Source organism: Zootoca vivipara, chromosome 14 (genome assembly GCF_963506605.1).
Source record: "Zootoca vivipara chromosome 14, rZooViv1.1, whole genome shotgun sequence".
NCBI classification, from domain to species: domain Eukaryota; kingdom Metazoa; phylum Chordata; class Lepidosauria; order Squamata; family Lacertidae; genus Zootoca; species Zootoca vivipara.
In genome coordinates, this window is record NC_083289.1 from 2,000,967 (window position 1) to 2,025,036 (window position 24,070).

General features: G+C 45.8%; 1 protein-coding gene across 1 annotated transcript in view; it reads left to right on the plus strand.

Moving 5' to 3' along the window:
• CHRNA7 (cholinergic receptor nicotinic alpha 7 subunit) overlaps positions 1-23,158 on the plus strand; it is an 87,985-nt gene extending 64,827 nt beyond the window's left edge. Inside the window, exons 5-10 of the mRNA XM_035103153.1 lie at positions 7,366-7,445; positions 11,524-11,691; positions 14,816-15,010; positions 19,413-19,499; positions 20,328-20,437; positions 22,521-23,158. Of these exons, the coding sequence (XP_034959044.1) occupies positions 7,366-7,445; positions 11,524-11,691; positions 14,816-15,010; positions 19,413-19,499; positions 20,328-20,437; positions 22,521-23,039 (1,159 nt within the window). The 3' untranslated portion in view covers positions 23,040-23,158. The remainder of the gene's footprint in view (positions 1-7,365; positions 7,446-11,523; positions 11,692-14,815; positions 15,011-19,412; positions 19,500-20,327; positions 20,438-22,520) is intronic.
• The last annotated feature ends 912 nt before the right edge of the window (positions 23,159-24,070 follow it).

Below are 24,070 nucleotides of genomic sequence, written 5' to 3' on the forward strand. Positions count from 1 at the left end.
GGCCTGGAAACCAAGCCTTGTGAGAAATTTGGGTCTGTTTAGCCGGGAGAAAAGAAGACTAAGAGGTGATTTGATGACCATCTTCAAATATCTGAAGGAATTTCATGTCACAGATGGAGCAAGCATGTTTTTGCTGCTCCAGAGGGTAGGACTCAAAGCAATCAATTTGAATTACAAGAAAGGAGGTTCCAACTCATCATTAGGAAGAACTTTCTGATGGTAAGAGTTGTTTGACAGTGGAAAGGACTCCCTCAGAAAGTGGTGGACTCTCCTTCATTGGAGGTTGTTAAGCAGAAGTCGGATGGCCATCTGTCAGGGATTCTTTACCTGGGATTCATGCATTGCAGGGGGTTGGACTAGATGAACCTTGGGTACCTTCCAACTCTACAGTTCTATGTACCAGAAAGATCAGGTATCAGGCTCCATTGAGATCTGTGGTGGACCCTTCTCTGCCTGAGACCTTGGAGACCTGCCACAAATAAAAGAAAACATATGGTTTACCCCACACTTGTTTTTTTGCCCTGCTCTTTCCAGGAACAGGTTCAATATCAATACCCCAAGCTCTCCCCATGAAAACCTGCTTTTTAGCACTCAATTGGAGTGCATTTGAGTTTTCCATGGATTGCCGTTTGCTCCCATTCAGCTTTAAGGAACGTGTTTTCCTTGGGAAAGCTCCAGGGGGGGGGGGAGGCTGCTTGGACATGGACTTTTAAAGTGTGGCGCATGCCTGGAAAGAGCAGAGGGAAGGTAAGTGTGAATAAGCCCTCAGTACAAGACTGGTTTATATGTCAATATGTTTGGTGAAGCTGATGGTAACCATAACCACAAATAATCCAGCTCACTTTGGGTGAGCCTTTCTGTTAGCAGAGTGAGGCAGCAGCCCCAGGGAGCAGGTACTCAGTGGCAACTTGGTAAGGCTGGCAGTCTAGATATAAATTGTTCCAAAATGGAGGGGACGGTCTTGTCCAAGAGACAAGCCCACATAAATAGTGCTTAGATGGACACATGATCAAGCAACGCTCCAGCTTTCAATATCTGGGGGTGTGATTCCCCCCATGGCAGTTGGAAATCCCTTATAGAGGCAGCAAACCCTTCAGCTCAGAGGGCAGCTATGGCAGTTCTTAGCCTAGCAGATCTATACTGATTGCTCCTGTGACATGTAGAGGCTGTGCTTCTGCAAATACTGGTAGATGGGAAGTGCAGTTATTGGGATGCAAGAGTTGGGTGCTCAGCATGGAACCCCTGTACTCTTTCAAATTTCCTTGCTGAATGCTGAGAAACGGCTAATAATAATAATAATAATAATAATAATAATTTATTTTTACCCCGCCCCTTTGGCCAGGTTCCCCCAGCCACTCTGGGCAGCTTCCAAGAAAATATTGAAATACAGAAATCCATCAAACATTAAAAGCTTCCCGAAACAGGGCTGCCTTGAGATGCCTTCTGAAGCTCCCCCCCTCCCGTGTGTGCACATATATAAAAACATCTGAGGCACATCATTAAAAAACTTATGCCATCCCTTTTCCAAAGCTGCCTTCTCGTCTCCTGCTGTTTAGCTGGCAAATTGCCCTTTGGAAATGATGTTCTGCAATTCATGGCTGTCCATGCTCATTTACCTTGCCGAGCTGGACACTGTATCCATGCACAGTGACTGATATTTATGCGCTGGAGAGAAGTGCCTGCCTTGTGACTGCGTGTCTGAGAGTGGAATTAAGCTTGGCAGGGTGCTTAAAGATTCCCAGGTCGCTTGTCTTCTTGCTTTTCACTCTTTTGTTCCTCTGTACTCTCCAGGGACTTTTTGCATGCAAAGCTCTACCACTGAGCTACAGCTACAGTCTGCTCAGGGAGGGAGGTCCCCTGAAGACAAGGACCACCCCAAACCTGGAGCAGACACTGCCTGGCTAACATCCTTAAAGGTGAACTGCCCATGTAAGTGCACCAGAACTGCATTATAATTTGGAGCCTGGCTTTGTGAGGATACAGGAAATTTGCTTTCTTTGGTCCTGCCTTGGTTAGAGTAAAAACATAGAATAATATAAGCTTTTGGGGGATGTCAGTTCTTCTTGGGTAGCTTTTGCAGGATCAAAGGGATCCCTGCTTCTCTTTAGCAATTCAACACATTTCCATAGCAGCATAGCCCTCGATTCATCTGGAGTCTGTGTTCTGCACTGAACCATTTTTTAATTTATTACTGGCTTTGAATAGCTGAAGATCAAAAGCCCCTGTTAGTTTTTATATGATTTTACATGCTACCTTGGGTGAAAGCAAAAGCGTCATGATGCAAGTGGGGGGTGAGGCTGCTTTAAGATTCCCATTCATCCTTCATCTTGGGCTGTGGGTGTTGGACAACAATCCCTTGCCCTCTAACAGAGAAACAAGTCCCGTTCAACTTGGTGGGGTGCACACACAAAAAACCTCAGCTGCAATCAGGCAGCAAGCTACTTAGTGCACATTTGAATGTGGGGGCTCTGGGAACAAGGTGGGGTGGTCACTGCCTCTCCTCCTCTCCTCCTAACTTACCTCACAGGGTTGTTGTGGGGATTAAATGAGGACTGGGAGAACCCAAGTGGGAGAACCAGGTTTAGCACCTTGAGTCCTGTTTTAGTTAGAGGAGGATGGATTCCTTCCTGCCTCTGCTGAAACTTTTCAGATTGGTACTGGGCATTTCTACCTATCCCCTTCTCCCATTCAAGCCCAACCCTCTAGCATTGGCACCACATTGGCTCAACAGGACTTTGAAGCAGATGCTGCATATCTTATCTAAGATCTGTGTCCAAGACTAGAAGCACTGTTGATTGGACACTGCAGTTGAGGAACTGAGGCCCTGAGCAACTCCCAGTATCTTCCCAACTAATGCCATGTCCCAGGTCCAAGACTGAAAGGATTAAACAATCAAGACATCTGTTTTTGCACCACATCAAAAGTATGCTTTTCTTCCACTGTTTTTCATCCATTGTGGTGCAACACAAGTTTGGGGTCACCCTGCTGCCTTGTGGAGGTTTCAGTTCTCTTTGCCATATGTCTGTTGATTGAATGCATCCCTGCTGGGTACAAAGAAACCACATCGCTTTTCTCCATGTCAAACAGCATCTTTCTTTGGGTTTCCCATCTACTTAGAATAGCCAATGTCAGCTGCAGTTGCGCCTGCCTCCTCCTTCCATCTGCCCACTTGACTAATGTTGCTCTTCCAGGTGGTGTTGACTTGTAATATTGCTTTCACTGTGTGTGGAGAAGATGGGTCTTCTGTCACCCCCCTGAATGCTCCTTCTCTCAAAGCTGACAAACCCACTTTGCTTTTGGTATACTCTGAGAACCTCTACCTGCAGTGTGCTTTATGTTAAATGATTTGGGATGAACCCTGCTCTAAGGTTCACTGTGCCTACCGCGTCCACCTGTCAAGTCCAATGGCTGTTTTAGCCTTAAGCATTTGAGTCCTGGCTTGGGTTCTGCATGGATTAGTTTTGGAGGAGAGGAAATCAGAGTTCTCTGAAACCTTTCAGGTATGAGATGGGTTAGCAGATGTTCAGAGCAGGTGTTCTGTTCTACATTAATCTTGTTGAAATCATTTGCCCCCTTGTAAATTTGGTTTCTCTCCAATTTAAAGAAAACTGAAGGAATACCATAGGGGCTTTGTGTATTGGTCAACCTCTGCAGTGATACAGAGACAGGATTGAAAAGTCAGGACCATTTTAAGAAACCCTACAAATTTATCTCCATATATTTTGTACATAAATAACGTAAAACATAGTAAAGTACACAACTTTTGAACACAGTGAGAAGATACAGTTTTGACTGACAGGCAGAAGACAGTGTAGAATCATAGAACTGTAGAGTTGGAATCTACCCAAGGGTCATCTAGTCCAACCCCCTGCAATACAGGAATCACAGCTAAATAATTCCTGACAGCTGGCCATCCAACCTCTGTTGAAAAACTTCCAATGAAGGAAAGTCTATCATCTTCTGAGGTAGTCTGCTCCACTATCAAAGATCTCTTCCCAGCAGAAAGTCATTCCTAATGTTTGGTTGGAATCTCTTTTATTGTCATTTGAATCCATTGGTTTGGAATTTATGCTCTGGAGCAACAGAAAAGTATTGGAAAATAACATATATAATAAGAATAATATTGGAGAAAACTGGGTATTGAAACTTGCTTAACCTAAATCATATATCCCAGTTTTCAGTGGCCCTTTAAAGTACGCTTCACGCAGAGTATACGCAGTCAGAAGTCAACCTGGCTAAGAAAACACCACCAAGAGCGTAGGGTATTATCTCCCTTATATGAAACCCCTTACTAGCTGCACACTTGTAAAAGTATGCAGATGAAAATACAAACGGTTGGGTTTCTTTAACTGAAAAACAAACTGAATCTAAAGAGACTTTAAACTAAAGATACTCCCACATTCCAAACCTCCCACAAACTCCCACAAAGCTCCCATTAAACTACCCGAGAATTAACAGTAAACTAGCTTTATAACTAAGCAACTCTCATACTAAGATTCAACTGAGGAATCTCTTAAACTGAGAACAACTGAGAGAGTGATCTACTTGGAGATGAATCAAATGGAAAGATCTAACTAAGAGATACAGAAGGCTTTCTGGCAGAGCCTTATATACAAAAAGCAGAGCCCACGCCTGTGAGCAATTAACAGAAACACTGGCACCTGTTTCTCTTAAACAGACAGTATTTACATTAGACCGGCTCTAAAGTAACTTGACTATTCAAAAAATTCAACAAAAAGAAGCCTGGTCCATTTTCCATGTAAAATCCCTTCAGCTGTTTGAAGATGGTCTCATAATTCATAATTTATCCTGAGTGTCTGATACTCAAACCTCCCTGTATGTGGCAGTTCTGTTTTGGTTTACTATGGTAAATTCCATTGATAGATCCATCCGATGTAAGAATTGCATTTGCTGGATCTGACTAGCACCCTGCTTCTCTTTGTGACCAACCTGATGCCTCTAAGCAGCCCACAAAGAAGGGGGAGGGGATTTTCTCTGGCTGTTAGTCTTCAACCCCTGCAGTTCAGTGACATAAAGCCTCTGATGATCATGCCTAAGGCCCCATTCACACCAAACATTTAAAGCACAATGCTTCCTCTTTAAACTGTTATGGCTTTCCCCAAAGAATTCTGGGTGCTGTAGTTTGTTAAAGGTGCTCAGAGTTCTTAGGAGACACATTGTTCCCCTCACTGAGCTGCAATTCCCAGTGGTTTAACAGCCAACCCCTCTTCACAGGAAGGGAAATAAAGGTCTTTAACAACTCCCACCACCATTACAAACTGCAGCAGTAAAATTACAATAAGAGATAAAGAAAGAAAAACAATTAGTTAAAATACAGGTTAAAATACAATTTACATTTAAAATTTTAAATGCAGCCTCATTTTTAAAAAGACCCAAGTCAAAAACCATAAGGGAGGAAAACATACCATAGGAGTCAGATTGAGTCCAGGCCCAGGGCTGGGTGGCGCAATGCACCAGGGCGCCTGGCCACCAGGTGCTAGCGGGCATCAGCGCTGCCAGCTGTGTGCACTCGCATTGTGCACGCTGCGCATCCCTGCCCGGGCCACCGCCACCACTTGAGATCCCCCTCGATGACGGGCAACCCAGTGCCCCTCTAGCCAAGCCGCTCCTGCCATCCGCTGTGGGGAGGATGAGGAGGGGGCGCGCCGGCATTTCCTGCCCACCACCTGCCTGGAAGCTCGGCTGCAACTCTTGCTACCGCCCCTGCTGCTTGCCACCTTGCTGTGCTGTGGTGCGTGCTGCTCCTCAAGTAAGAACTGCAGCCTGGCGGGTAACTTGGCCGCGCACTTTTGCGCCCGGTCTGGAGACCAAAAGAACCCCGCGAGGCGGGAAAGAGCAGGTAGAAAAAAATCCCCGCGCAAAGTTCTCGAGGGTTGGTGGGGAGAAGTTTCTAGAGGGGTGGGGTGGGGTTTTTTTTGTTTTTTTGGGTCGGCAGGTGGTGGGCAGGAAATGCCGGCGTGCCCCCCTCCTCATCCTCCCCGCGGCGGACGGTAAAGTTGCAGCGGCAAGTGCAGAGACGGGCGGGCGCAACAGCTGCTTTCCCAGAGAAATGCTGCCCCTCTCCTCCTCTGGGCGCTTCCCAGGTGCTCGGTCCCCATCGCCGCCACCACCGCAGCGCCAGTGACAATGGAGCGGCAACAGGTCTGGTGCCTTGTGAGGTGCAGCTGCTTGAACAAAGTGTGTGTGTGCGCGCCCCCAAGGCAGTGCATGGCTTTCCGGCTGGGAAAGGGGGGGCAGGGCGCCAGCGGGATCTCTGAACCATGGTGCTGGATAGGCTTAAGATGGTCCTGTCCAGGCCAAAGGCCAGGCGGAACAGCTCTGTCTTGCAGGCCCTGTGGAAAGATGTCAAATCCCACAGGGCCCTAGTCTTTTGTGAGAGAGCGTTCCACTAAGTTGGGGCCAATACTGAATAGGCCCTGGCCCTAGTTGAGTACAATCTAACCACCTTATGGCTCGAGATTTCCAATGTGTTGTTATTTGTGGACTTTAAGGTCCTCTGCGGGGCATATAAGGAGGCGGTCCCATAGAGGTGGGAGGGTCCACATCCTTTGTGTGAGACAAGGGTTACGATCTACCTCTGATAGAGGGCTTTGTATTTTCTTTTCTTTTCTTGTTATTTCTTTTTTCATTTTTATTTAGACTACAGTCATGCCTCATGTTGTGTCCGCTTCAGGTTGTGTCTTTTCAGGTTAAGAACGCGGCAAACCCGGAAGTGTTGACTTCTGGGTTTTGCCGCAAGCGCAGAATGCTTCTGTGCGTTTCGCGCACACGCAGAAGCACTCTCTCATGCTTCACACATGTGCAGAAGCACTCTATCACGCTTCACACATGCACAGAATCGCCACTCTGGTTGCGGAATTTTCGGGTGCGAATGGCACCCCAGAACGGATCGTGTCTGCAACCAGAGGTACCACTGTAGTCTGTTTTTTATTGTAATCTATGCTGAAAAGTTTCAATAAAAATAAATTAAAAAGGAAAAACTTTGACTGTAAGAGCTGTTCGACAGTGGAGCCCTTGGAAGGTGATGGACCTTCCTTAGAGGTTTTTAAGCAGAGGTTGGATGGCCCTCTGTCAGGGATGGTTTAATTGAGATTCCTCCATTGCCTGCATTGGACTAGATGACTCTTGAGATCCCTTCCAACTCTACAGTCCTATGATTCTATGACTGCCCAAAGGTGAGAGGCCTTGAGCTTCCTGGCCAAGGGGAGGATTTGATCCCTGGTTTCCAAGTTCCTAGTCTGAGACGCAAACCGCTATACCACCCAGGCTTCACACTCTGCAGTAAACCATGTTTTATTTTTAAACTGAAGGACTAAATTTGCTTTTCTTCATTATTCATTTTAGTGCTGATGAGCGCTTTGATGCTACATTTCACACCAATGTTTTGGTGAACTCGTCAGGATACTGCCAGTACCTCCCCCCAGGTAAGAATGGTCTTTTGCCCTGTGAAAATTGTGCTTTGCAGGGAACCTGGCGTGTTTTCATAGATGAGAAGAGGAGATCAATAGGCAGACAGAAGTCCCTTGTTGCTACAGCCATAACAGCTTTTGCCACCACCTCAGTAATGTCAGGATGGAATAATATAGGCATTCTTCTTTGGCTCAGATTAAATGCAACCCAAGATAGAGAAAACTCAAAGCATCAATGGTTACCTTTTTATTGAAGGTACTGCTGTGCTGAACCCCCCCCCAACTTTTCTACCCAACCATTCTCCATCATTTAATGAAAAATGAAATTGCATTCAAAAATTATGCAAGGAAAGGGAAAATTTAGTTGAAATTCTCATGGGTTGGGTGGAATATTTTGTTTGTGTGTGTCATGTTTTTCTTTTTCTTTTGAGGTGGCCAAGGGGTGTTTGTGACTGTCCTTCCTTTCATTCTTCAAATCATTTCCTCTATGCAGCCTTTCTAGGTGCCCATGTGTCAGTCAAATCATGAAGTGCCTCCTTTATCAGATCAGGAAGTCTAGACAGCCAGGGAGGCTGCTGGGGAAGCGCTGGGGGGAATGTTATGATAATTGTTCTCTGAGCTGCTCCAGTGAAAGAGGAGTGGTATGATCATAGCTGCCAAGTTATCCCTTATTTTAAGGGATTTTCCCTTATGCTGAATAGGCTTCCTCGCGAGAAAAGGGAAAACTTGGCAGCTATGGGTATGATTTGTGTTTGTCATGTGAGTGTCTGTGTTCAGTGTGAATCATAGAATCATAGAGTTGACATATGCCTGTCAAGCCTCTGCTTAAAGACCTCCAAAGAAGGAGACTCCATCACAATCCTTGGGAGCAAATTCCACTGTCGAACAGCTCTTACTGTCAGGAAGTTCTTCCTAATGTTTAGGTGGAATCTTCTTTCTTGTAGTTTGAATCCCATTGCTCCGTGTCTGCTTCTCTGGAGCAGCAGAAAACAACATTTCATCCTCCTCTATATGACATCCTTTTATATATTTGAACATGGCTATGATATCACCCCTTAACCTTCTCTTCTCCAGGCTAAACATACCAGCTCCCTAAGCCGTTCCTCATAAGGCATTGTTTCCAGGCCTTTGACCATTTTGGTTGCCCTCTTCTGGACACGTTCCAGCTTGTCAGTATCCTTCTTGAACTGTGGTGCCCAGAACTGGACACAGTATTCCAGCTGAGGTCTGACCGGAGTAGAATACAGTGGTACTATTACTTTCCTTGATCTAGATCAGGGGTCCCCAAACTATGGCCCGGAGGCCGGATGCGGCTCAATCGCCTTCTAAAGCCGGCCCGTGGACGGTCCGGGAATCAGCATGTTTTTACATGAGTAGAATGTGTCCTTTTATTTAAAATGCATTTCTGGGTTATTTGTAGGACCTGCCTGGTGTTTTTACATGAGTAGAATGTGTCTTTTTATTTAATATGCATCTCTGGATTATTTGTGGGGCATAGGAATTCGTTCATATTTTTTTCCAAAATATAGTCCGGCCCCCCACAAGGTCTGAGGGACAGTGGACCGTCCCCTTGCTGAAAAAGTTTGCTGACCCCTGATCTAGATGCTATACTCCTATTGATGCAGCCCAGAATTGCATTGGCCTTTTTAGCTGCTGCGTCACACTGCTGACTCATGTCGAGTTTGTGGTCTACCAAGACTCCTAGATCCTTTTCACATGTACTGCTCTCAAGCCAGGTGTCCTCCATCCTGTATTTGTGCCTTTCATTTTTTTTGCCCAAGTGTAGTACTCTACATTTCTCCTTGTTAAAATTCATCTTGTTTGCTTTGGCCCAGGTGTCTAATCTGTTAAGGTCATTTTAAACTGTGATCCTGTCCTCTGGGGTATTAGCCACCCCTCCCAATTTTGTGTCATCTGCAAACGTGCTCAGGATGCCCTCAAGCTCATCGTCCAAGTCATTGATAAAGATGTTGAATAAGCCTGGGCCCAAGACAGAACCCTGTGTGAGAAAGGAAGTCTGTGTTTTATCTCCTTTCTACCATGTGATGTTATTGTGTTTTTTTAGTTTCGCTTCTGGTTCTCAATGGAGTAAGAAGCAAGATGCCGAGCTCTGTTCTGTTGGAGTTTTGGGAACAGAGAAACAGAGAATGGACTTTGTAAATAGCCTTTTAATTAAGTAGCTTTAGACCTACTTTTGGCTCATTCTTTCCTAGTGCATGGAGCAGGGAAATGGGTGTGCTTTTCTCTATGGAGGGAGGTCGCATATCACTGGCCTCTGGACTGCTAGGGCATCGGCAGCCAGGATGGCCACAGAGAAGTGCTTGGAGTCTGGGGCACTTTGGCGTTTGCCCCGATTGCTTTTCTAACAGAAAGATCACTCCCACTCCTGGGGTGAATTTATAAGCCAGTTCTTTCCCCAAACTTTCCCCTCTTCTTCACTATGGCACCCTCCCTCCCTATACAGTGTGGGTTTTGCTAGTCACCCATAAAAGGGACTGAGTAGGATTTCCTTTTTTATAGCTCCTCATTGGCCTTGCAATTCGTCTTTTTGCCTGCTTCATACAGTTGGGAGTAATTTATTTAGAAAGCATCTAATTTGTTTCCATCTGGTGTCTGGTTTGGGTAGGAAAGAGAAATTAAAGATCTAGTGGGCTAAAATCCTGAGGCATTTATGAGGTGAGGGCACTGTTTGGTCACCCTGCACAGCATTTGCTTTGTGGGTTATTGGGGATGCCCTGTGGGTTTTGCATGTGCACCAGGATGAATGATGAGCCAGCAGAGCAATGATGCACTTGTCAGGTTAACAGACCGAAGGCCTTGGTAGCAGGGAGGAAGAATTCCCTTGAGCCCTTGCTGCGTGGCCACATGAGGCACCTGGAAACCTGTCCAGGAGTTGGGAGGGAGATGATTCCTCCCTCCTTAGGGAACTTACCTGTTTGGACTATGTTCAATTTTGGTGAATGGGTTTTTCCCCTGTAGAACCTGTATATTGCTATGCTATGCTATATTGCTATGCTATATCTATAAATAGATATAACCTTTTCCCTCTTTAGTCATTGTGCCTTGGGTCTCCTTTATGGGTGTGATGGAAATGCTTCCTGGAAATAGACACACTTGCAAACATATACACCACCCTTGGTCACTTGCAATGAGCAGATGAATTCAACATTATCCCCAATACTGTATTCAAAAGGAGCTAGAAAGAATATTCCATTATTTAATAATGAAAATGGAAGCCTCTTTCTCAGGAGAATACATTTTTGAGAAATTGGAGGACAGATTTCAGCGCAAGTGAGAATGCTTTCCTGGTGCTGGTGACCCCCAGATTGTGGAATGCCCTCCCTGCTGAGCTGTGCCTTCATGGTGCCATTTTTGGCATCATGCCAAAGAGTTTTTCTTCACCCAGGGCTTGGGGTGAGTGGATGTTTACCCTGTTGGTGTGCTTGCGTTGCTCTCTAGTTTTGCTGCTCTTGCGATGGTGTCGAGCTTTGTGGTTTCAATGAAATAGTTTGAACAGTTTGCATGTTGTTTTAAATTGTGATATTCCATGAGCCATTCAGCGATGGACAGGCAATAAACATACATAAATAAATCTTATGAGAGTTCATTTTCTAACCATATGAATTTTTCTGGCATCTCAATTCACACAAGATCATTTCAGTGTGTTGAATTCACTGAAGGTGTGAATCAGTCACAACTGCAAATAATCACGTGAAGTGATGCCTTGTTCCTGCAGCTGCAATGGATCTATGAGGTTCACATTTGGAAATACCTGAGGTTGAGCATTTATGTGCGTATGAAATAATTCAGTGGTGGGTGGGTGTAAGTGGAAATGTTGTTTTGTCAAATAAAAGTGAAATGAACAGCAATCCTCAAATGAGACAGCACAGAATGTCACTGTTTTAATAACAACAGTACTGACCTTGATACCCTTATTTTCATTCAGCTTTGGGGAAAAACACTTTCAAGCAGATCAGTTGTTTTAAATGTCAGAGGGTGGGAGCATTTTCCTGTGAGCAGCTATACAAAATGGAAAGAGAGAATTGCTGAGAAATGCCTGCTCATATTCTTTTCATCCGAAACATCCATCTAGGAATATTCAAGAGTTCTTGCTCCATAGATGTGCGCTGGTTTCCTTTTGATGTCCAGAAATGTAAATTGAAGTTTGGATCCTGGACTTACGGTGGATGGTCTTTGGATTTGCAAATGCAAGAAGCAGAAATATCTGGATACATTTCAAATGGCGAGTGGGATTTAGTCGGTAAGCTGTATGGATATTCCTAAGTGCAGTGGCCTTCAGTTCAGTCAGGGAGATCCGCTTCCAGAGATGGAACTGATGTGCCTTTGAATGAACATTGCCAGTGGCATTGGGATACTCTCCTGGGTCCTGTTTAAATGTTTAGCTGAGTCTTTTTATGTCAATCTTCAACAGGGCCGGCCCTACGGCGAGGCTGGGTGGCGCAGGCCGCCAGGGCACCGCCAGACAGCCATGCTGGGAAACGGGGCGGGGGGCACCGGAGAGATCTTCGTGCCAGGGCGCAGGATATGCTTAAGACGGCCCTGATCTTCAATTCCCTCTGGAACACAAGTAGTGCTAGATCATTGTCATCATGTTCACACACATTTCTGTTCCTTGGATTCTCAGAGCAGGAAAGTGCTCCAGGGATTAGGGAAGGATCATAATATTCCTTGAACAATACAAGGCTGGGCCAGTCCTCTTTCCTACATGTTTAATTTAAAAATAAATTAGGGTGCTAGCCCTCAATGGTCCAGTGCTTTGCTGGAAGAACATAAAAAGAGCCTGCTGGATCAGGTCAATGGCCCATCTCGCCCAGTATCATGTCAAAATGTTTTTCTTTACCCAGGTTCTTTTTTACTTAGATGCCTGTTGGAAACCCTCAAGCAGCACTTGACCACAAGAGCCCTCTCTCCTCCTGTGATTTCCAGCAACTGATATTCAGAAGCATTGCTGCCCTTTGACAGGAGGCAGAGCATAACCATCCCTGCTAGTAGCTACTGATAGGCCTCTCTTCCACGAATTGATCTAATCCTCTTTTAAAGTCATCCAAGATGGTGGCCATCACTGCCTCCTGGGGGAAGAACATTCAGCTTCATGGCATGTCCATGAGTCTGGCAGAGCAGAAACTTTATTAATTGTTTTATTACTCTCCCTTCACCATAAGTTCCCAGAGTACATCGTAGCAATTTATAATGAAATGTTCAGAACAGTTTAAAGGAAAGTAAACTAAAAGACAGTAAGCTATTTTATACTGAGTTGGTCCTTGAGTTCATCTATCTCAGTGTTTCCCAAACTGACTGGAAGCTGCTCTCCAGGGTTTCAGGTGAGGGGATTTCCCAGTCCTACCTTGAGATGCCACTGGGAATTGAACCCGTAACCTTCTTCATGCAAAGCAGATGCTCTACTGCAGAGCTACAGCTCTATTTGAATGAAAGGGTTTGGGGGTAAGACTTGCAAAAATTGGCTAAGGGATTTGGGCCTTTCTTCTCTAAAGCACCTAAAGGATAAGCAGAATCTCAGTTAATGCTCTTATACATTGCCTGCATTATCAATGTCTAATTCTCATAAGCCTGAAGATGAATTTAGCCCCTTGCATTATACAAGTCTTCGAAACAGGCTAAACAGTTTGAACATGCTGCTCTACACCACACACTTATCTGGAGTTTGCATTGCCCAGGTAGATGCAAACTGCAGTCCAGTGAGAATGATGTAATAACTGAGAAAGGGCACAGGTGTTGGGTGAAATCAGGCTCGATCTTTTTTGAATACAGAAGGTAAGCAGAGTTGGCATGGCAGCAGGGTAAGGATCATTTCCTCCTTGCCCTCAACCCCTGCCATTGCAAAGGCACCTTACCTGGTTGGGGAAGTGCCAACCTTGCTCCATGGGAATCACACAGCATTGAACCCTGTCATGGTGTAAGCCAAGCATCCAGGTTCTCACTGGGCATCCAGGGACAGAGATTCCAGTCAGGCAGAGGCTTAGGGCATCCCTCAGCCAGCACCCCCCTCAGGCCCCTTTCCAGTGCTATTCTTGCCCAATGCCATTTCTGCCAAGTTATACAGAATTCATTCAATGTGTCCACTTGGGGAAAGTCCACTTGGGGAAAGGTGACCCTCACGCCAACCAGGGGGCCATGTCAACCAGTGGCCTAGAAGACCCAGTGAAATTGTAATTCTCATGGCAAAATGGCCTTCCCTTTCCTCATGAGATCTCACAGGGGGGTCCCTATTCTGCAAGACCTTAGCATTGTATTGCAGAGGAGATGTAATTCTACCTCCCCCTTGTTTTCTTGGCTTCTGGGCACCTTGTGTGCAGCTCACACCCAGAATGAGGCTAACAGACCATGGACCTTCCCCCAAGGAAACCTGGGAACTGTAGACTGGTGTGGGTGCTGAGCACTGTCTTGTAAAAATATATCTCCCAGGGGTTTCTAACTCTGAGGAAAGAGAGTGTGAGGAAGAGGAGCCCACTCTTCATACTGATGCCCTGTTTCGTAAGCTATTGAGGCTACAAGGTGGAGTAACATCTGCACTATCCTAAGAACATATGAAGAGCCCTGCTGAATGAGGCCAGTGGCCCATCTAGTCCAGCATCCTCTTCTCACCATGGCCAGCCAGATGCCAGCCAAGTAGGGCATGGATGCAACAGCATTAATCCTGCTTGTGATTTACAATTACTGGTGTTCAGAGGCCTGCCACTGACAATAGTGGAAGCAGAACATAGTCATCCTGGCTAGTGGTCCCTGCTAGCCTTATCTTCTCCCTTACAGATGTGCTCCCTCAGCTGCTAAACCTCTGCTTGGTGGGGTGGTGGGAGGCAGAGCAGTTTTACATGTGGGGGGAAGCACATGGGATGACTCTCCTGACACACACTGTCACTCCCATCACCATCATACTGCTACTCTGACAGGCAGGGTGCCAGTATCATACAACCAAAACAGTATTTGGTAGGCTGGAGAATGATAATTTCTGATGATCATTTATTTGTATCAGTTGCTGTCCTTTGCCAAGCTCCCTGCATGGGGAGGCAGCAGCCTCTGGAAGCAGGTAGTGAAGTTGGTGGTAACAGAGGGGCGGCTGGAGGATCCATTTACAGGTAGGTAGCTGTGTTGGTCTGAGTCGAAACAAAATAATAAAAATTCCTTCAGTAGCACCTTAAAGACCAACTAAGTTTTTATTTTGGTATGAGCTTTCGTGTGCATGCACACTCCATCAGATACCATGGAGGATCCATGTGGGCTTCAGTGAAGTTCTGCCAGGGCCACAGATGGCCTGCGAGCCATGAATTGCCCACATCATCTGGGAGATTTTTCTCAGTAATTGCTTTGGTGAAATTCACACGAGATCTTTTGTCCCACCCCCACAGGTGTTCCCGGGAAAAGAACCGAATCTTTCTATGACTGTTGCAAAGAGCCTTATCCGGATGTGACCTTTACGGTGACGATGCGACGGAGGACTCTGTATTATGGGCTCAACCTTCTCATCCCCTGCGTGCTGATCTCAGCTCTTGCCCTTCTTGTTTTCCTGCTTCCAGCTGACTCTGGGGAGAAGATTTCACTCGGTAAACATATTATTCTATTTGTTTATAAGCAAAGCTATTTTGCATGCATTTTCAGCTTAAATGTCACAGTCAGTTTCTGGCAAGGAGAAAGTAGTTACAAGTGGAAACTCTCAAGAAGTCACAGAATGCATGGCCCAGGGATAGAGAGAGAAGGAAGATGAATGGAAAGGGGAAAGAACCAATTCATGGCACAATCACAGAAGGAGGGATACTGAAGTGATACTGGATATGTACCCTGGAAATGGGATGGATCAATCTGTCAAATGCAATTTCTTTCACTTTCATCCCCCCCCCCCAATCTGAAGTTCAGTTCACTACATTTCTGCACCAGTTTGCATTTTTTTAAAAGAAGGAAATGTGTCTGTAGTTCTAATGCAGATTTTAAATTCATCCATTTGTTGCATGAATTTTGGCTAGACATTTTTCAAGTATCCGCACCCCCATGAGAAGAAGAAGAAGAAGAAGAAGAAGAAGAAGAAGAAGAAGAAGAAGAAGAAGAAGAGGAAGAAGAAGAAGAAGAAGAGGAGTTTGGATTTGATATCCTGCTTCATCACTCATCACTACCCGAAGGAGTCTCAAAGCGGCTAACAATCTCCCTTCCCTTCCTCCCCCACAACAGACACCCTGTGAGGTGGGTGGGGCTGAGAGACTTCAGAGAAGTATGACTAGCCCAAGGTCACCCAGCAGCTGCATGTGGAGGAGCGGAGACACGAACCCGGTTCCCCAGATTACAAGACTACCGCTCTTAACCACTACACCACACTGGCTCTCTTGGGATATTGTGATATTTTTCTGCTAATGTATTGGGATGTGTGGCTGAGTAGGGACAACAGTTTTAAAGTGTTTCCCCTCCCTCTCCTAGGATGATGTTGGCTGCACCCCATTCAGGGCCGTCTTAAGCAAATCCAGCGCCGTGACACAAAGGTCCCTCCGGCGCCCCCTCCCTTTCCCCAAGCTGCTCTCTCTCACCCTAGCTCAGGGTCCCCAGCACCACCAGCCCAGGCTTCCCGCCGCCCCTCACCTGCTGTGCGGTGTCCTGCTGCCAGCCCAGGTCACACCGCCGACCCCTCTCCCCAGCTCCTGCCACCTCCCTGGCCCGGAGGCCGCGTGTCCCAGCGACCGCCATCTGCAGTGTGCCGCTTGTTCCCCGGCTGGCTGAACGGTCCACCGCTGCCTCCGCCTGTGCTCTCTCGCTGCGCTCCCAGCGACCTGAGGAGCAGGAGGCGGTTGCCACGCTGCCGCCTGTGCCCCGGGAGTGGTGGTGGTGGGGCGGCGGGCACCAGATGTGGAGGAGGCCCCTCAGGAGCCACTCCCACACCCGCCACCGGCGCTCCCGCAGGCGACAACGGCTCGGCGGGCAGCGGCTGAGGGGATTCCCACGGGCTGAAGGAGAGGAGGAGGCGGCAGAGCCATAGGGCTCAGCCATCAGCTGTCTGGTGGGTGCAGCAGTGCCCCTGGTGGCCAGGCACCCTGGCGCATTGCACCACCCAGCCCAGGCCTAGAGATGGCCCTGACCCCATTCCATGCCTCCTTCTTCCCTAAACCCAGGCAATAGCAGCACCCCATACCTCCACCACCTGCCCCCTCTGACCCAGGAACATGGTGCTGCTCTTTGTTCTTTGCACAGCCACTCAGTCCCACCGCAGGAGAAGTCAAGATATTCCAACCGCCTTCAATTAGGGGAAGATGTGAGTGGGCTGTGTGGATGTGGGGAGGTGTGTCATTGAGCCCCCCATTTTTTTTTCAAGGAAGGGGCCTCCTCAGAATTCCCCGGTGGCTGTATGTACACAGTTTAAGAAAGGTATTGACAAGCTGGAAGGTGTGCAGAGTACGGTGACCAAAATGATCAAGGGTCTGGAAACCAAACCTTATGAGAAATGTTTAAGGGAGCTGGGTATGTTTAGCATGAAGAAGAGGAGACTGAGAGGTGATATGAGAACTATCTTGAAATATCTGAAGGGCTGCCATATGGAAGAAGCAGCAAGCTTCTTTTTCGCTGCTTCAGAGGGCAAAACCTGAACCAATGGATTACAAGAAAGGAGGGTTGGGCTCAACAATAGGAATAACTTTCAGATGGGAAGAGCTTTGGTTCTTTGGTTGTAATTTCTGCATTGCAGGGGGTTGAAGTGCATGACCTTTGGTAAACCTTCCCACTCTACATCTCTACATCTCTATGATTCTATGATGGATTGTAGAGGCCTTGTACTTGTCCTCAAAGAACACAGGCCTCTGATATAGTCTAGAATTCTCCTTGTGGTTTCAAGACCTTTGATCATCTTGGTTGCCTTCCTCTGCACACATTCCAGCTTGTCAACATCCTTCTGAAATTGTGGTGCATGCCCAAAATTGGACACAGTATTCCAGATGTGGTCTGACCAAGTTAGAAGAGAGTGGTACTATTACTTCCCTTGATCTGGGCACTAGGCTTCTGTTGATGCAGCCTAGAATAGCATTGGCTTTTCTTTTGCTGCTGCATCGCACTGTTGACTCATGTTCAGCTTGTGGTCCACTAAGACCCCTAGATACTTTTCAAATGTACTACTGGCAAGCCAGGTGTCCCCCATCTTATATTTGTGCATCTGGTTCTTCCTGCCTAAATGCAGAACCGTACATTTCTCCCTACTGAAATTCATTTTGTTAGCTTGTGCCCAGTTTTCCAATCTATTAAGGTCATTTTGAATCCTGATTCTGTCTTCTGCAGTATTAGCTACCCCTCCCAGTTTGGTGTCATCTGCAAATTTCATGAGCATTCCCTTAATTCCTTCACCCAAGTCTTTTTTATAAACACATTGAACAACAACGGGCCCAGGACACCACCCTGCAGCACCCCACTTGTCACTTTTCCCCAGGATAATGAGGAACCATTAATGAGTACTCTTTGGGTTCAGTCAGTCAACCAGCTACAAATCCACCTAAAAGTTACCTCATTCAACCTACATTTTATTAGCTTCCTCAGGGGGGACTGTATCAAAAGCTTTACTGAAGTTAAGATACACTATGTCCACAGCATAGCTGCCAAGTTTTCCCTTTTCTCGCGAGGAAGCCTATTCAGCATAAGGGAATTTCCCTTAAAAAAAGGGAGAACTTGGCAGCTATGGTCCACAGCATTCCCCCTATCCACCAAACTTGTAACTCTATCAAAATAAAAGGAACGAGATTCATCTGACATGGCTTTTGTGTTTCCTGCTTGGCAGGGGGTTGGACTGGATGGCCCTTGTGGTCTCTTCCAACTCTATGATTCTATGACTTGTTTTTGAGAAACCGGTCCTGGGTCTTAATAATCACAGCATCCTTTTCTAAGTGCTCACAGATTGACTGTTGAATTATGTGTTCTAGGACATTTTCTGGTATCGATGTCAAGCTCACTGGTCAGTAGTTACCTGGGTTTTCTACCCCCTCCTTTTGAAGTTGGGGACAACATTTGCCCACCTCCAGTCTGCAGGGACCTCACCTGTTTTCTAGAATTCTCAAAGGCTCTGAGATTACACCTGCAAGCTCCTTCATCAGGTTGATCAAGTTCATCAGGTCCTGGAGATTTGAATTTATTTAAAGTAGCTGAGTGTTCTCTTACCACCTCTTTTTCTACCTTGGGCTGCAGCTCCCTCCTTACATCAATTATTCTGTTTTCATCAGGTTGGGCATCACTTTCCTTTTGGGTGAAGACAGAGGCAAAGGAGGTGCTGAGCAGTTCCACTTTCTCTCTGTCACCCAATAGCGTTTCTCCATCTTCTCCATACAGAGGACCTACAACTTGCTTGTTTTTCCTCTTGCTTCAAACATAGCCAAATCAACCTTTTAAATTATTTTAAACCTCTCTTGGAAATTCATTCTGAGCTTTAGCCAGCCTGACCTTCACTGTTGGCTAGTTGTGTATACTCCTCTTTTGTGATTTCCCCTTTCTTCCATTTCTTAAACATTCCCTTCTTAAACCTCAGCTTATCAGTAAGCTTCTTATGCTGCCACACTGGTTTCTTTAGATTCCTCCCACTTTTCATTCTTGTTGGAATTGTCTGCCTTTGGAATTCTCTGCCTTCAATATTTCTCCTTATAGAAACACCCATCCTTCTTCGACTCCCTTCTCTTTGACTATTTCCAACCACAGGATCTCACCCACATGTCCTTGTGTTATAAGAGAGGGTGGGGGAAAGGTTTTTTTAAAATCTTCTCTCATTGTATAATGCATAATTTTATAAACTTCTATCATTTTTTACAAAAGTGTTTTATAAATATCATAATTTTATAAACTTCTATCTTGCCTTTTTTTAAAATAAAAAAGCCCCAAGCTCTGCAACCTTTCCTCGTACATATTTTCATTAGTATGTGAGCCTCTTAATAATTTCTTTTCCTCAACCCCAAGAGTGCCTTTATGTCCTGATTCCATACCCAATACTTTGCCTTTCAGGAATCACCGTTTTACTCTCCCTCACAGTGTTTATGCTCCTGGTGGCTGAAATTATGCCAGCAACATCGGATTCAGTGCCATTAATAGGTGAGTAACAGCAGTATTAATGTTCAATGAGCAATTTTATATTCAAACTTGCAACAGAACAGGGCCACAATAATATAGACCAGGAATTGTATGTGTCCAGTAGATTTACTGGTTTAGAAGTCTTGGCTTGTGGTTTGGGGGTAGGAAATTGCACAGTTGGCCAATATTTGGTGAGGAAAGAAATTACAATGCTTAAAAGTAAAAGGTTTATGCTGTGGTGCTGGTAGCCAATTACTGTAAATGGTTAATTCTACTGCCATGACTTAGAGCCTCCAACATGTAGGGGCTTCTAATCTCTTCATTCATTCTATAAAAAGAGAGTCAGTGTAGTTACAGCAGGGTTCAGATCCACATTGGGTGACCTTGGGTCACTGCCTCTCAATCTAACCCAACTCAGATTTGTTGTGAGGATAAAATGGAGGAGGGGAGAACCACAGACACCACCTTGGGCTCCTTGGAGGAGAGGTGAGGTATAAATGCAATGAATAAATAAAAGGAATTAAATACTGCACATATGCAGAAGTATTTCCTGTCTTGCACTCATCCAGTGCTTACTTTCTGGTAGGATAGAATAAAATGCCCATATCCAATGGCCAGGAATGGTGGGAATTGTAGTCCAACAGCATTTGGACTACAATGTTAGACTATCAGGTGAGTGACAGCTATTGGAAGTGACATTGCAGCCCAAATTCTCCCCATAACCTGGTCATTATCTCCTCCTCCTCCTCCTCCTCCTCCTCCTCCTCCTCCTCCTCCTCCTCCTCCTCTTCTTCTTCCTCTTCCTCTTCCTCTTCCTCTTCTTCTTCTTCTTCTTCTCTCCATTTGCAGCACAGTATTTTGCAAGCACCATGATTATTGTTGGACTTTCAGTTGTGGTTACCGTGATTGTTTTGCAGTATCACCACCATGATCCAGATGGGGGGAAAATGCCCAAGTGGGTAAGAGCCCAGATGATGCATATTTTTCCCTCCCTGTCTATATATAACTGAAACCCTGCAGATCACAGTCTAGCTTCAGGAGCAGGCAAGTCATTTTTGTTCCCCAGATATTAGTTGGATGAGGCAACAAAGGGAAATGGTTTGACAGCACGTATGTCTGTGCAATCCTAGTTGAGCCATACGTCAGAGATGGGGGACCTGTGGCCCTTCAGCCAATGGTCGTGGATGATGGGAGGTGGAGTTCTGGAGGCAACAGGTCAGGAGCATTTCTAGCGAGTGGCTCAGGTGACCTGAACCTTGGATTCTTCTGCCTGGGCCCTGGTCTCCTATCCTTCTAACTTCAAAAAACATTTCTAAAAATCTTTGCTTATGAAGTGGCTGGACGTGCTTCAAACTGCAGTCAGATCTCAGCCATTGGGGCAGATTCTACTCATTCAAAAAAAAATAAATGTATGCCTTTGTGCCTTCAGACTTCACTATGTTTAAATACATACTCCTTATCAAGGTCCATTAGGATGCCCTCTGATAAAAATGATATCAGGACTTCTGCTTGAGACCCTTGTGAGCTATTACCAGTCAGGGCTGAGTGTGCTAGGCAAGATGGACCAATGATTTCACTAATCACCAGGCAGCTTCTTAACAAATGCACAAACAAACAAACAAATAGTAGAGAGGATGAAGACAGGATATTCAAAAGTGGTTTATGAGTTTCTCTGAGATCTTTTTTTGCATTAGGTGATATATATATCCACAACATCTGGTTTAAGAATAGCTCTTAAACATTCCTGCACTGAGAGAGTTTGAACTGTCAATAGAAAATGCAAAACTGAAGATTCTTAAAAATAGTGTGTTAAATTTGATTGAAAACAGTATTTTGATTTTGGAGAATTTGAGATGAAAACAGGAGGAAACTGGGCAAATTGCAAAACCTAGACATTGTTGTCTTAAAAAAAAGAGAGAGAGATCTGAACAAAAAGAAGGTTTTTGTAAAGTAGTTTATCTGGAAGACACTTTGCAGTGTGATATTCACAATTGGTGCACATGTGTGGCTCAGATGCCAATGGGGAGGTTTGATTTCACAAGACCCTGGCTCATTCACAGGGCCAGCCAGAAACATTTTGGCCCCTGAGGTCGACCTGAAAATGGTGCCCTCTCCTCACTAGGGAAGAAAGGGTGAGGGAAGAACTACATCAGGAACAGGGTGGGGAGGGGAGAGAAAGATCTAAATTGGAATCTGCTGCGCCTGTGGATCCTGCTGCCTGAGGCGGTTGCCTCATCTTGCCTCATGGGTGGGCCAGTCCTGCTCATACATTCAGCTAGGACAGTTTGGCAGTAGAAGTGGTGGAGAAGCAACAGAAGCCTTTTTGTAGCATCCACTACAACCTGGGTCATCCAAGTGTGTACCTAATTAATGCAATCCTCCCCTCACTCTTTTGAGGGGAGAATTGTGTAAGGTGGCCTTCATGTGACTGGCAAGTCATGTAACTGGCACATGTGGCCCTCCAGATGTTGCTGAACTAAATCTCCGCTCATCCCTGACCATTGGCTGTGTTGACTGAGGCTGATGGGAGCAGGAGTCAAATAACACCTGGAGGGTCACAGGTAGGGATGGAAAGGATCATAGAACTGTAGAGTTGGTAGGGACCCCAGGGCTCATCCAGCCCAATGTCCTGCAATGAAGAATCACTGCTAAAGAATCCCTGGCAGATGGCCGGCCATACAAGCTCCACCACCTTCTCCGGTAGTCCATTTCATTGTCCAACAGCACCTACTTTCTTCCTAAAGTTCTGTCGCAGGTGCCCATGTCCCTGTTTCAGCTGGAGATTCTAGGCATGGAACCTGGCGGCTCCTGCCTGCTAAGAATGTGCTCTTCCACTGTGCTGTGGGCTCCCCTTTAATTCTGCTCCTCCTCCACACTCTTGTAGTGCTAGCCCCCAACTGAATGTATGAACCAGAGTGGAGTGCAGGCACAGGGCTAATTGGTCAATGACTTTACCATTGCTAGACAAGCAAGTAACATGCAAGGGGCCAGATATCTTCCAAGATATAACAGCTACGGTGTGTTTTTATACATGTTTCCCAGACCAGAATCATCCTTCTCAACTGGTGTGCCTGGTTCCTGAGAATGAAAAGACCAGGGGAGGACAAAGTGCGACCAGCATGCCAGCATAAACAGCGTCGATGCAGTATGTCCAGCATAGATGTAAACACTGTGAGTGGCCAGCAATCCAGTAATGGGAATATGCTCTACATAGGCTTCAGAGGCCTGGAAGGTGTCCATTGCACCCCTACCACTGATTCCGGTGTGATCTGTGGGAGAATGACTTGCTCCCCGACTGATGAAGACAACCTCCTTCACAGTGGACATCCATCTGAAACTGACCCAGAACTGGCAAAGATCCTAGAGGAGGTCCGATATATTGCCAACCGGTTCCGAGACCAGGATGAGGCAGAAGCCATTTGCAATGAGTGGAAGTTTGCCGCTTCTGTCGTGGACCGCCTCTGTTTGATGGCTTTCTCGGTCTTCACAATAATTTGTACCATTGGCATTTTAATGTCGGCCCCCAATTTTGTAGAGGCTGTTTCTAAAGATTTTGCTTGAACTGCACTTGTGGACTTGCAAAAAAAGTTTTTTTATGTTGGCAATCTATTAAAATATATTAAGTAGCAATAGCATATTCAGTGCACTTGGCTTATGTAGGATGTTTGGATGCAAACTTCTTTTGGGAGGTACAGTGAAAGAAACAGACAGTGTCAGTATTAATAGCCTTGGCAACTGCTGGGGCCTTCTGTATACTGCACCATCTTCACAAATTTACAAATCTGGTGCCCAGAATAAATTATTTAAGTTAAGTCTATTTGCATCTTCTTTGCATTGTTTATTTTATTCCAGTATTTAGAATTTGGAAAAGGATTGAGCTGGTTGTAAATATAGAAAGACAGACATTGGTACTAGAAAATACATGGAGTCCTTACCAGCACCTCATAAGAGAAAACGCTGCCTGACCATCCTTTGATTTTGGGGACTCGCCATTGCTTATTGGTGGAGCAATGTTTTGTCTGCAGAAAGTCCCAGGTTTCACCCCTGGCATCTCTAGGTAAAGCTGAGAAAGCGTCTGACCTGGACCCCAGAGGTCATTATACAAATACAAAACTAAATGGACCAATAATCTGGCGTGTCGATTTTTAAAAGCTTTTTACCCTGGTCCTTGGGGGTGGGGAGGGGAGATTTCCCACAGTGGCTTATAAAGATCATTAATAAGACAGTCCCTCACCTCCTGGCACAAATGGAGAAGGAACTGGGAGGGAGAAAGAGAAAAGTAAATCCAGACATTAGTTCTTATCGTAGTTACATAGTTCCTAGAATGACCACTTGGAATACATACTATTCAAGGAGTGAAGGAGTAAAATGTTGCCGGTCTCTCAGGTAAGGCAATAGAATGGTTCTCTCTCCCTCCCTCCCTCCCTCCTCCTCCTCCTCCTCCTCCTCCTCCTCCTCCTCCTCCTCCTCCTCCTGTCTTATATAAAGCATGCTGCCAGATGACAGACAGCTGATGGCAAGGAATAGCCTGATGCTGCTGGCTTTGCAGGAAAAGCAGTTGAATGGCCCTTTGGCACAGCATGAGAGTATGG